The 13,514-nt window shown below is 38.0% G+C and overlaps 1 protein-coding gene across 12 annotated transcripts in view; it reads right to left on the bottom strand.

Moving 5' to 3' along the window:
• The window catches only part of LOC127811283 (probable serine/threonine-protein kinase SIS8), a 105,566-nt gene that overhangs the window by 57,027 nt on the left and 35,025 nt on the right, over positions 1 to 13,514 (bottom strand). For 11 of the 12 annotated variants that reach the window (XM_052351008.1, XM_052350998.1, XM_052351003.1 and 8 more), the window contains 5 exons: positions 11,777 to 11,980; positions 2,657 to 2,848; positions 2,106 to 2,365; positions 1,812 to 1,931; positions 1,456 to 1,545 (listed from right to left, as the gene is read on the bottom strand). In XM_052351008.1, the coding sequence (XP_052206968.1) occupies positions 1,456 to 1,545; positions 1,812 to 1,931; positions 2,106 to 2,365; positions 2,657 to 2,848; positions 11,777 to 11,980 (866 nt within the window). The remainder of the gene's footprint in view (positions 1 to 1,455; positions 1,546 to 1,811; positions 1,932 to 2,105; positions 2,366 to 2,656; positions 2,849 to 11,776; positions 11,981 to 13,514) is intronic. The other variant, XM_052351007.1, reaches the window with a different exon arrangement.

Raw genomic sequence — 13,514 nt, 5'->3', positions numbered from 1 at the left:
GATAATCAAAGACTGATTTATCCTCATTCTTTCTTATTCATTTTTTTTTTTTTTTTTGTGGTTGGTTATCTTGATCTGCATAGTCGTGCCCTTCATTGTTCCTTTTCTCCTTCCAACAAAAACAAATTAATTAAACTATTTAGCGATTCAGCCAAAGGACTTGCATTAACATATGACTTGAAGCAATCTCTAACCTGATTATAAGAAATCGCGCTTCAGTTCTGGCCAAACTACACTATTACTAAAATTTGTTTTAATACTTTTGGTTTTCCTTAAGCTTCCTAAAATTTGTCCTTGCTTGAGCTTCTTATGGACTGCATCATTTTTCCTCATGCATAAAAGTTAATCTTGAATTTTGCTCCACCCGTCTTCTTCCTTCTTCCTTTTGTCCGTCTGTTTAATCCACTGGACTCCTATCCCAAGCTCACTTCAAACATAAAAGGAAAAACATTAAGGCAAGTTCTTAAACCTCTTTTCTATTTCAGAAAATTTATTCCTTCATTTCTAAATTTTTGTCCTTTATAGTTGGCGCCTAAAAACGGTTATACCGATCACGTATACAATACAACTTGCTATCATATAACTACCTTTCCCCAATTGCTATCAACCTTATTACAATCAAACATTCCAGGTACATGACACATTATAGTAATATAAGATTATTTATTATTAGTCAATGTGCTATGTTTACTAATATTTTTAGTATTTGTTGAAGATTGTTGGAGATTTCTTAGGATTTATTCCTAAATATATCTCCTTTGCTATATAGGTCTCTTCCTATTTCTTAGGATTATTGGAGATTTCTTAGATTCGTTCCCATTTGTATATTTCGTGATCTTCTATATTATTCTCTTTCTTAAGATATTGGGATATGCTCTCCCGATCTCTAATATATATTGTAAAGCAATATTCAGTTCAAGATATAGAAGAATTATTTCTTTCTTCAGTATTGATAATATTAATATTATTGGCATTTGTATATTATAATATCATTTATTATTAACAAATTTCAAAATAATATATTTACTATTTATATCAACAAATATAAATATAAGTAACATTGATTTTGGTTGGGTTAGAAATTCATGTTTCCAATTTGAGAGACAAGGAGAACATTCCCTCCTTACGCAGAAAATAGTGAAAAAACATCTCAGATATTTTCTAATGATCCATATAAAATAGACAAAATGAATATTATGTTTTCTATTTGAAAATTCTTTTCATTTGGACACATTTTCCAGTTCTCTGTTTTCCATGAAAATTTTTCCGAAAAAGATAACCCATTTTCCACAACCAAAAAGCCAGTTCGATGACAACTGCATAGGCTGAAAGCCCAGTGGCATAAAGTAGCATTCAGTTTTGGACTGTAAGTGGGTGTGGAAAATGTAGTCATCTCTAGCATGACAAGCCTAATTCCATATGCATAAGAAAATATATGACATGGGCATGTAGAACCTTGAACTTGCAGTCCGTTGTTCAGCAATAACTTTTCTCCGGCTACGCCTCCAAAATGTAGTTGCAATATTTGGTTCACTATGCGATAAGCTGAGGAAATAACACAAATCACCATTTATCAAATACAAGGAGGACAGGAGAGAGAGAGAGAGAGGCGCACATAAAGAAAGCGGTGAAAGGCTCACCATTTATCAAATATGTTTTTTAGTAAGCAAACTTTTTACAGAAATTAAGATAATTAGGATATACACTTATATTTAAGAAAATAAGAAAAATAATTAGTATAGAATAAACAGATGCCATTCTGAAAAATCATGCTGTCAAAGCAGAATTGTGATGATGAGATCTAACACGACCTCAATTTTCTGTCAATTGAGGTGGAAGAACGAAACATCATATTTCGCAATGAAGGTCCAGCTACATTTGAGGATGCTTCTAATCTATTCCGGTATTGGAGACCCTCATCTTTCTCAGTACTGCAGTTAATGAAATAACAACCATAACTACTGGCTAACTTTTCCCAAAAAAAAAAAAAAAAAATCATCATGACTAGAATTATATAGTCCAAGGTTCAATAACACAAGAAGGAGAAAATGAAAATTCTTATGTTGTCTATAACAGTGATTAAATACTAGATAATATTGTCAAACCTGTCAGTATCAACTCTCTCTGAAACCCCATAAAGAGGACTATTGGGTTCGAGTGGTGAATCACAGGAATCATTTTCTGCAGAATCACTCTCCCCTGCTGCAGAGATGTGGGTCATAAAAATTGCCTTTGTTGACCGAGGTATCAATTGACCAGGAAAACGCATAAGATCGACCAAAAGTTCGGTTGAGTTCAACACAACTATGACCGACATATGCTTATATGATTCCACACATTCAGTATCCCCTTCATTAGGTAGTCCCTAAAACACAAAAAATAAAAACAAAAAAATAAAAAGAAAAACCAATAATGAAGGGAAAATAAGAAGTAAAGAAAAGATAATTAGAACAGATAAAAAGAAAAGCAACAGCAAGCATTTAAAGCTATGGTGATTGGCAATCAAAAAAGAAAAATGAACCAATTTTGTTTATTAAGTATTTGAAGGCTATCACAAGGAATATTAATATGTAACTTCTTTTTTTCTGTTCTTTTATTTTTCTTACAAATGTGAACCAAAAAGTATTTCACACTTCAAATTGAAAATAAACCTTACCATCATGAGCCTACTCTCAAGACCTACAGTGTCTGCAAGAACTTTGAATAAAATTGCTCGAGGGCGGCATGATCCATGCTTTATTTGTCCCAGCAACTGGACACTGCGGTTTTCAAATGCATGGGAGGCTTCCTCAAGTGCAGCTTTTGCAGGACTTAGATCCAAATTTGGCCGCTTATAGAAATCAGATACCTATTCAACAGGAGGAGACAAATGTGAAATTTTAGCAGATACACCTGCTCAACATGGCAAGGGTTTGAACAAATCTGAACGAAAACAAGACAGAACAAAGATTCAAATAGTCAGTCAGCATCCTTCTTGTTTCAGTAAAGGAATTGCAGAAATATAGGCTTCTTCCCTTTATTTCTCCCATCACACTAAAATTGTCCATACCCGATTATACATAACCCCAAGGGGTCATATAGATTGAATACATGACAAATGCACCAAAACTTAATAGACCAAACCACACGGAAATGCAGCTTGGAAAACATTGTCCCAGGCACTTCAGGGCCATACTTTTCAAGTGGGACATGGTACACTTGTTGGGTATTAATACTTGAGTACCCGAGCTCCCTTCACTAATAAGGGATAGAAAGTCTCAACCAAGATCATGTTCCTTTTCACTATGGATGTATCTAAGTCTAATGACTCTAATGGTCATAGTTTCCTGATGGTGCAGCCAGTGGTAGTTTGCACACTTGTGAACCAACCGAACAAGGAAAGGATACCTCTCAGGGCATCTGAGAATGATTCAAGAACCCATATGAAATTTAGCACAAAAACCTTTTGCTTTAAGTACAATAAGCCATAAACTAGATGAGTAGTGCTGCCATTGAGCACAGATATGACAGCAATATTGATTTAATTTAGCATGTAGTTAAAATAAGTGTTTAACATTTGTGCCCAAAGAAGTAAACTTTTAATGAACTTCCACTAAGAAGATGCATGAAAACCACCAATGTTGAGCAACTTCATGCACTCATAAATGTGCACAAATATAGTTCCCCAATTCATTTTTGAGGTTCTCTTTAAGGTAAAATATAGTTCATTAATGTGCACAAACCATGTGGACAAAAACCTAACAACAAAATAACTATAGTTTCAACCCCACACAAAACATAAATAAGTGTATGTTTTGATATGGATATATTGTTATAATAAATATATGTATGTATGTATATACATAGAGAGAGAGAGTGAGAGAGAGAGAGAGAAGTGGCGGGGAGGGGGGGTTCCAAAGAAAGAAACTTGGGTAAAACTGAGATACAACAATAATCCAAATACAAAAGCAGCTTAGTACCAATCACTTCTATTACAGAGCATTTATCAATCACAACAGTATTGATCAACTTCCTGAAATGCTCCAGTCAAGGCACCCTAGCTTTGTTGTCTTGACTGCATCTTTGGAACTTTCCAAGACCTTGGGCACTAAAAAATACTTCCCATTGCACGAGGCTCCATACTTTGCAAGGGTCAGGGGAGGATATGCAGCCTTCCCCTTGCTTTTTTAAAAGAAGCTGTTTCCACAACTCAAAACCTAATTACTCTAGCTTGGGTCTCAATGGTCAATTAGAGCCTCATTTCATATTCCATGCCAGAATTAGTAAATGAAAAAATAAAAAATAAAAAGCATTATGATGGGCGGTTGACTGCAGAACAAATCAAACTGCTCTGATTCTGCATCAACTGAGTGAGAAGCTCACTTAAAATTTCATGCTAAATAAAAATTGTTAAATAAGATAAGTGAGGGGGTATTAGTGTATTTATCTTTAAGTAAATGTATGTATTTATATGCTTATGTTGTACACTTAAGTTAATATAAAAACAGTTCATTTGTATACATCTAACATGGTATCAGAGCCCAAACCCTAACCTAACCCTAGCCGCCACCGACGCCATCACCGTCGGTCGCTTCGCCCGCTGTCGTCATCATCGCGGGTCTCTTCATCGGCCGCTGGTCATTCAGCTATCGCGGCTCTTCTTCTCCAGATCCGGTCATCTTCTTCCGACTGATCCCAGATCTCGCCTTCTCCGTCGCTGCGCCTGCGCCCTCGCCCTCGCCGCACCTACGTCCTCGCCGTCGCCACACCCACGCCCACGTCCGCGCCCATGCCCGAGCTCACCCTCATTGACTCCCGCGCCCGAGCTCGCCCTCACTGTCGCCGCCTCTGTCCCGATCATCTCTCCGTCGCCTTCGTCGCGCCTGTCCAAATCCGACCATCCTCAGGCGAACTCCAATGACAGCTTCAGTTTTTGTGCTCCAGATCTGCCCAGATCTGGTATTGCTCCAGATCTGTTCTTTCTTCTCCTTGGTCGTGTAACCCAATTTGCTCCAGATCTGCCATTGCTCCAAATCTGTCTTCCCTCTCTTTGGTTGTGTAATCAAATCTGCTTCAGATCTGTTGTTCTTTCTGCATCATGGATTCATCTCCAGCTCACTCTTCATCCACAAGCCGTTCCACCATGTCCACACCCGTGACCATTCCCCATTTTTCGGGCACACCGGTTATTACAACAGAGAAATTGAACGGACAGAATTATCCCACTTGGTCATGTGCAGTTGAAATTTGGTTTCTTGGTCATGGCCTTGAGGATCATTTATCGAAGACTATTTCAATTGTTTCTGAGGGGGATCAACCTCTTTGGCGGAGAGTGGATGCCCAGTTATTGAGTTTATTGTGGCAGACCATTGAGCCGACCTTAATGTCGATATTTAGACCTCTTCGGGAGTGTAGTGCCCTATGGACTCGAGCTCGTGAGTTGTATACTAGTGACATCACTCGTATTTATGATGTGATTGGTGCTTTGTTCAATTTACGACAGACTGATTTGGATATGACCACATATTTGAGTAAGCTTCAAGCTTCTATTACCGACTTTAACGAGTTGATGCCCTTTGATACTGATATCAAGAAACAACAGCAACAACGCGATCAAATGTTTACTATCCTCTGTCTTCATGGAATTCGACTAGAGCTTGACTCAGTTAAGATAGATCCTCAGCAGTACCTCTCTTCCTCCTCTGACAGAGGTATTTGCCAGACTACTTAGAGGGTCAGGCATCTATCACACCCAGTGATTCCTCACCAATGACTATCTCCGGGGGGGAGTATGCTCAGTTTTTTCAGTTCCGGGCAACACAACAGGCTACTTCACCTGTCACATCTTTTGCTGACACTGGTAACCCTACTGCCTGCTTTACTAAGTCTTCATCTTCTCTTGGCCCATGGATCTTCGACTCCGGTGCCACCAATCACATGTCTGGTAATCGTTCTCTCCTATCTCATGTTCAAACTTCGCAATCTCTACCTCCCTGTTACATTGGTTGATGGCTCTCAAGCCTCAGTCACGGGTATTGGTACTGCATTACCTCTTTCTACTTTACCATTATCATCTGTTTTACATTTACCACAATGTACCTTTAATTTGCTCTCTGTCAGTCAACTCACTCGCAGTCTTAATTGCTCTATAACTTTTTCGTCTGATTCTGTTCTTGTGCAGGATCGGGGGACTGGACGAACAATTGGCACGGGGCTTGAGTCTCACGGTCTCCACTATCTGTCTCTCCCTGCTTCTTTAGTGGCGTGCACGACAACAACTTCCCCACTACAAGTCCATTGTCGATTGGGGCACCCATCTCTTCCCAATCTCAAGAAAATGGTTCCCAATCTCTCTAGTATTTCTTTCTTAGAGTGCGAGTCTTGTCAATTTGGGAAACATATTCGTAGTTCTTTCCCAAGTAGAGTTACTAAACGTGCTAGTTCTCCTTTTTCAGTAGTCCATTCAGATGTATGGGGTCCCAATCGTGTCAGTTCACAAGACGGTTTTCGTTATTTTGTAACATTTATTGATGATTTCTCTCGGACTACATGGTTATATTTAATGAAAACGCGTTCAGAGTTATTTTCAGTCTTCACTACATTTTGTGCTGAAATTAGAACATAGTTCAATTTGCCTATCTGTGTTCTTCGTAGTGATAATGCTCTTGAATATTTGTCTCTCCCATTTAGATCTTATATGGCATCCAATGGGATTCTTCACCAGACTTCGTGTCCTGGAACCCCACAACAAAATGGGGCAGCTGAAATCAAGAATCGTCATTTAATTGAGACAGCCCGCACGCTTCTTCTTCATATGCATGTTCCACTTCAATACTAGAGTGATGCTGTCTTAACTACATGTTACTTAATTAACCGCATGCCATCTTCTATCCTTAATGACCAGATTCCTCATTTCATTCTTTTTCCTCGGGTTGATTTATATTCTCTTCCCCCTCGTATCTTTGGGAGCACGTGCTTTGTTCACCATCTTGCCCCAGGTCGTGATAAGTTATCTGCTCGTTCCGTCAAATGTGTTTTTTTGGATTATTCTCGCCTTCAAAAGGGATATCGTTGCTATTCTCCTCAATTAACTCGATATTTTGTTTTAGCAGATGTTACCTTCTCTGAGTCATCTCCTTATTTCCCTTCTTCATCTGCGATCTCCAATTCTATGTTTGTTGAGTTACCTTTGCCTGTTCCTTCACTTGACCTCACATCATCTCCATCTCCAACGTCTTCACCATCTCCACCATCCTTTACCTCTCGCCTTGATCGCTCTGATCTTTAGGTCTATCAACGACGTCCACATCTCATGGCCCAACCAGCATCGACTGTTGTCGCTAGTCCGCAGGAGCCGTCTCCTGACTCATCCCTGGTGCCAATTCGTTCTTCCTCCTCTGGTCCGTCGCCTTCAACTTTTGATCTTGACTTGCCTATTGCTCTTCGTAAAGGTACTCGCCATCCTATCTCCCATTTTGTTAGCTATGATTATTTGTCCCCTAGATATTTTGCTTTTGTTTCTTCTTTATCTTCTGTTTCACCTCCTAAATCTGTTCCCGAAGCTCTTTCCCATCCAGGGTGGCGTGCTGCTATGGTCGAAGAAATGTCTACTTTACATTCCACTAGGACTTGGGACTTAGTACCTCTTCCCAAGGGTAAGTCTACTGTTGGTTGTCACTGGGTTTACATTGTTAAAGTTGGCCCTGATGGCCGGATTGATCGTCTTAAGGCTCGCCTTGTTGCTAGAGGATACACTCAGGTTTTTGGTCTTGATTATGGCGATACATTCTTTCATGTTGCTAAGATCTCCTCTGTTCGCCTTTTCTTATCCCTTGTTGCTATGTTTCACTGGCCTCTTCATCAATTGGACATCAAAAATGCCTTTCTCCATGGCGATTTACAGGAGGAGGTGTATATGGAGCAACCTCTTGACTTTGTTGTTCAGGGGGAGTCTGGACTGGTGTGTCGCCTTCGAAAATCTTTATACGGTTTAAAACAATCTTCTCGAGCTTGGTTTGGTCGATTTAGTTCAGCTATTCTTGAGTTTGGGTTAACTCGGAGTGAAGCTGATCATTCTGTTTTTCATCGTTCTCAGTCTGGCCGCCACATTCTTCTAGTAGTGTATGTTGATGATATAGTACTTACAAGGGATGATGATGTTGGTATCACTGAATTGAAGGCACATCTTCACCAACAGTTTCAGACAAAGGATCTGGGTCCTTTGAGATATTTTGTGGGTATTGGGGTAGCTCGGTCAAAGCAAGGCATCTATATTTCTCAAATGAAGTATGCCTTGGATATGCTAGAAGAGATAGGATTGCTTGGATGTAAACCTACAGATACCCCTATGGATCCAAATATCAAGCTGTTACCTAGACAGGGGGAGCCTCTTTCTGATCATGGGCGCTACCGTCGATTAGTTGGGAAACTTAATTACCTCGCAGTCACTCGTCATGATATTTCATTTGCTATGAGTATGGTAAGTCAGTTCTTGGATTCTCCTTGTGACAGTCACTGGGATGCAGTGATCCGCATTCTTCGATATATTAAGGCTACCCCTGGTCGGGGTATATTGTATCAAAATCATGGGCATAGTCAGATTGTGGGATATACAGATGCTGATTGGGCAGGATCACCTAGTGACAGGAGATCCACATTTGGATACTGTGTTTTTGTGGGTAGAAACCTAGTCTCTTGGAAAAGTAAGAGGCAAACTGTTGTTGCCAGATCCAGTGCAGAGGCTGAATACAAGGCAATAGCCGTAACAACATGTGAGCTAGTGTGGTTGAAACAATTAATTGAGGAGTTAGGAGTTACGTAGGTTAAGCCTATGCAATTGGTTTGTGACAACCAGGCTGCAATGCATATTGCTTCTAACCCTGTGTTTCATGAGAGAACTAAACATATTGAAATTGATTGCCATTTTGTTAGAAAAAAGATGCTATCTAGGGATGTAGTTACAACATATGTATGTTCCAATGATCAACTGGCTGATTTACTCACCAAGTCGCTTAGAGGGTCTCATGTAAATTATATTTGAACCAAGCTGGGCATGCTCAATATATATGCTCCAGCTTGAGGGGGAGTGTTAAATAAAATAAGTAAGGGGGTATTAGTATATTTATCTTTAAGTAAATGTATGTATTTATATGCTTATGTTGTACACTTAAGTTAATATAAAAACAGTTCATTTGTATACATCTAACAAAAAAAAACAAAACAAATCTCTTCATATATTAAAGCAGAATAACCATTTAAGAAAACAGTCTTTAACTTCACTTTATGATTTGCAACTCATATTTATTTCAAGGAATAAGAACCATATTCATATTCCAACCTTCAACTAAGAATGTCTAACTTAGGAACAAACCATCGAGACAGGACAGCTTAGATGTATTAACTTTAGGAACAGTAAAACGCCAAACTTCTTTATTTGTAAATTTGACTTTGTAATGTAGTCTATGTAGATATTACAGTTTCAGTATAACTTACAAATCAACCATTGTGACAAGATGACTTATATGTGCACTTATCTCTCTTTTATGCTTTGTTAAATTTAGGAATAGTAAAGCCCAAACCTTCTGCGCCAACATTTCTCAGCTACTTAATACTTTTTTGCTTAAGAATAAAAAAATAGTAAGGTATCATTTTGCACCAACATCTCTTAGCTACTTTTTACTCCATTTGCCTAAGAAAAGTAAAATACATTAGAAACCAGACTTTTTCCTTTTTTCGCTTTAATAAAACGAGCTTTTTGGAACCCCCCAAAAAACACACAAATTCAAGAAGCAAGAAAGCACATAAATATGATGTTTTTTTAGGTTTTCAATTTTTCCTTTGTTATAATATTCCCCAGCTCTTCTTCTACTATGCTTTTAAGTCAGCATCATTCCACCCAAAAAAAAAAAAAAAAACAGCTACTCTATAAAGGACCCAAAGACCTTTTGTTCATGCTTCTTTTTCTGACATTTTGATATGCAAAAATGATCCTCCCTCAACCCTCACAAAGCAGGGAGTCTCCTTCACTAAGGACGCCCATCGATAGATGTGGCAAAAAATTAATTAGTAATTACTGTTTTGGAATGAAAATCATAATGCAGCTTTAGCATCCAAAAAAAAAAATTTGTCATTATCACCATACAATTATATATAAGGAAATTTATATTTGCATTGGCATATTTCTAGCTTGTTTGTTTTCTGATTTCTGTAACCCACAATGAGGAAATATTCCTACATCTCAGAATGTTATATTTGTGCCTGCAGACTTGCTTCTTTTTTCGTTTTTGTTTTACAAAACCAAAAAGGAAAAAGAAATTTTTCTGCTGCGATAAGCCACACTTGAGAGTGTGGCAGAACCCAAATGAATTAACAAAAGTTATTCCGAAAACCATCAGTTTACCAACGAGGAAATATATTTAAAGAAACCCCATGTCTCATGTCTACATGTATGCTCATGTGTTGAGCCAACTTGCTCTATTCAAGTTGTAATTAAGTTTTGATGACTAAAAAAAATTGGGATTTTGTATAAATATACTAATTGTAGTACCTAATTATTTTTGATTAATTTATAAAATATTTTTGCATAGTGTATGTATTACCAAAAATAGTATTTCCCATTTAAAATTATTTTTCAAGCAATTTTAAAGTGCATAAAAATGATTTTGCAAAATCTGAACCAAAAGTCAACTCTTGGAATGCCAGAAGTCGACTCATGGACTGCTTGAAAGTCGACTCTCTTGCTTCATAAAGTTGACTCTTCAAGAGTCGACTCTCCATATAGCAAGAGTCAACTCTCAGTCTAATGGTCAGATTTTCGACCATTGCAAATTCAAGCAAGAGTCGATTATTCTCCTTTGGAAAGTCGACTCTTGATCTAACAGTCAGAAATATGACCGTTTGCAACAGTGCCCATAACACCTATAAATAGCCCTAAACTCATTTTGGAGATGATTAAGTGTTCGTTGTGCATATCTAAAGCTCCCACAAGCTCTCAAACGCTCTCAAGTAATTTTCCAAGCAATCCAAGGCTCTCAACGTTTCATTGTCCATCTACCATAGAGCCACAAGCCAAGAGGAGAAAAGATTCTCAAGTATACCCCAAATTTCTCCAACAAAGGTCACAAATTCATTTATATTTCATTGACTTGTATATTTATTCTTAATTGTTAATTCATTTGTGTCCAAAAGTGGACAAATATTTGTAGTTATTTAACCATCTATTGTGGATTGTAGTGGTTTCCTAGAACCATTAAAATCTAAGCGTATCTAGTTTCCAAGATGAGCTAGGGAGAAAATCTTGGTGTAGTGATTACCTAGAACCCATTGTAATCTAGGAGTGAATCTAGTTTCCAATGTGAGCTAGGGAGAAAACCTTGGTGAGATTGGATTAATGAAACCCTAAGAGTGGTTAGATCTTAGGAGAGTGGACTAGGTGTGTGTGGAGACACCGAACCACTTTAAATTGTCTTGTGGTTCATTTATTTATTCTTGCCACATCATGTGGTTTACATTCATTATTAAATTCAAACACACATACATATATACAAAAACTTAATTTGTATAAAATTACATAACAAGAATTTTAATTAAGTAAATTGCTAAAAATTTTAAACACTCAATTCACACCCCCCCCCCCCCCCATCTTGAGTGACCATTCCCTAAGGGACCTACATCATGCACATGTGAGAAAAAACCTAAGAAAATAAACTGCGTGAAAACATAAGTAGCATCAAAAGGTAATAGAAATACTGTCGAATGCTACAGAGTAAAATGAAGTGGCAGCAAAGCAAAATCTCACCAGTCCAGCAATCTTTTTAATCATGGCAGCAGGATTTGAGCTCAAATTTTTTACCAGAACAACGATTAATTGCTTCAGCATAGAAAGCTTCTTATCTTTTTCAGTATCTATAAGAATGGTATCAGCTCTGAAACCTTCAACTCCCAAAGCATAAAGTTCATCCAGGGTAGGAATATCATCAAAAAGCTCCTTAAGCCTTTTGTCCTGCATGCAGTTGAATGTCAACAATGGATAGTAGAGGTCAATCAGAATTCAAGATCATATACATGGAATTAGAAATAGAAAAAACAGATATAAAGAGTCAGACGGAAACCACAATCAGGGGTTAGAGGATATGATGAGTTTAGAGTTTGATTGTGGGACCCATCTTCCGGAAGTCGTGATCAAGATTCTGTTAATTATGGTTTCCATTTGGGAAATCCATCACTTAGAACATATACAGATCACATAAGCCTTAGCTTTAGCCTCGAGCACTGTCCATTGTCCAAGGAAACCCTGCTGTATAAGAACTTTTAAGGCCCTTTTCTTTGCAATGTACAACCCAATGTTCTTAAGAAAGGCACCCATGTTCATTAGAAATTTCAGCAACAATAATGGCATTGAAACAATGTCCAAAGATGTTAAGAGTTGTGAGGCTACAATCAATATGAGGGTAAGCCAGGTCATAATAGCTGTCCCACTGATTAGTGTAGATCATCTTGAAAAAGTTCAATATTATTACTTTTACTCTCAACACACCCCTCACGTGTGGCTAAGGTCCATTGCAAAATTGGTCCAAACATGTGAAACAATTGAAATATTAGGCTAGAAATGAGGTTTTAACATAGGACCTTTACCTACTGTGATACCATGTTAAATTATTAACCACAATCTTATCAAAACGCTTAAGTTATTAGATAAAGAGTTAACTTTATCTTTTATATTATTATTTTTACTCTCAACACTAAAAAAGGAGACAACCCTCAATTTGTGACATGGAACATGCTTTATCAATTCTTCGTTCAAATCCCTAAGTGGGATGACATGATTTCCTCCTCCCATTCTCTATATACTCTGCTCAGGTTATATAAATCCAGACATTTAGATTTTTTGTGGAAAATTTTTACTGCTATTGTTTCATTTTAACCCCCAAAAAAAACATGAAAGAAGACCGAGAAATAAGGAAACACAACACATTAATTAGATAAATAGACAGGTATGGTCAACTAAAGGACACAAGAAACTTAGATTAGTACAAGGAAGATAAACCAACATAATTTGACAATATAGTTACAAGGACACAAGAAAATGGCAGTAAACTTCCCTGTCTAAGGGGGTGTGGGGTTTGCAATAAATGTCTAGTGTGGATCAAATTAATAAGGAACAATAGCAGTAAATAGACATTCAGGTTTGTTGTGGCTAAATAGACAACAACAGAGTATGCAGCCAATTTGGAACGAGCCGTTAGCGGGCTCTGGGAGGAACTTGCTGGATTAAGACAGCAAATCAGCCAGCAGTTGAAAGTTGCCTTGAGCACGTTTGCTCGGCAACCTAATGCTAGCCTTCCGACGGATTTCCCTCCCAGGGGGTCATCTAATGGTGCCAAGATATAGGCAGAGGCCTAATGATCCGATGGCAACCAGGGAGAGGAAGGAGGTAGAGGAAGATAATTTGACCCAAGGCGTGGGCGATAATCACTCCACTCTTCCAAGGCCACGGTTGGACATTCCTCAGTTCAAAAGAGATAGACCTCGGTGGT

Source organism: Diospyros lotus, chromosome 10, assembly GCF_014633365.1.
Source record: "Diospyros lotus cultivar Yz01 chromosome 10, ASM1463336v1, whole genome shotgun sequence".
Taxonomy (NCBI): Eukaryota; Viridiplantae; Streptophyta; class Magnoliopsida; order Ericales; family Ebenaceae; genus Diospyros; species Diospyros lotus.
The sequence above is the reverse complement of the archived record's forward strand: the minus strand, read 5'-3'. Positions and strand labels throughout refer to the sequence as shown.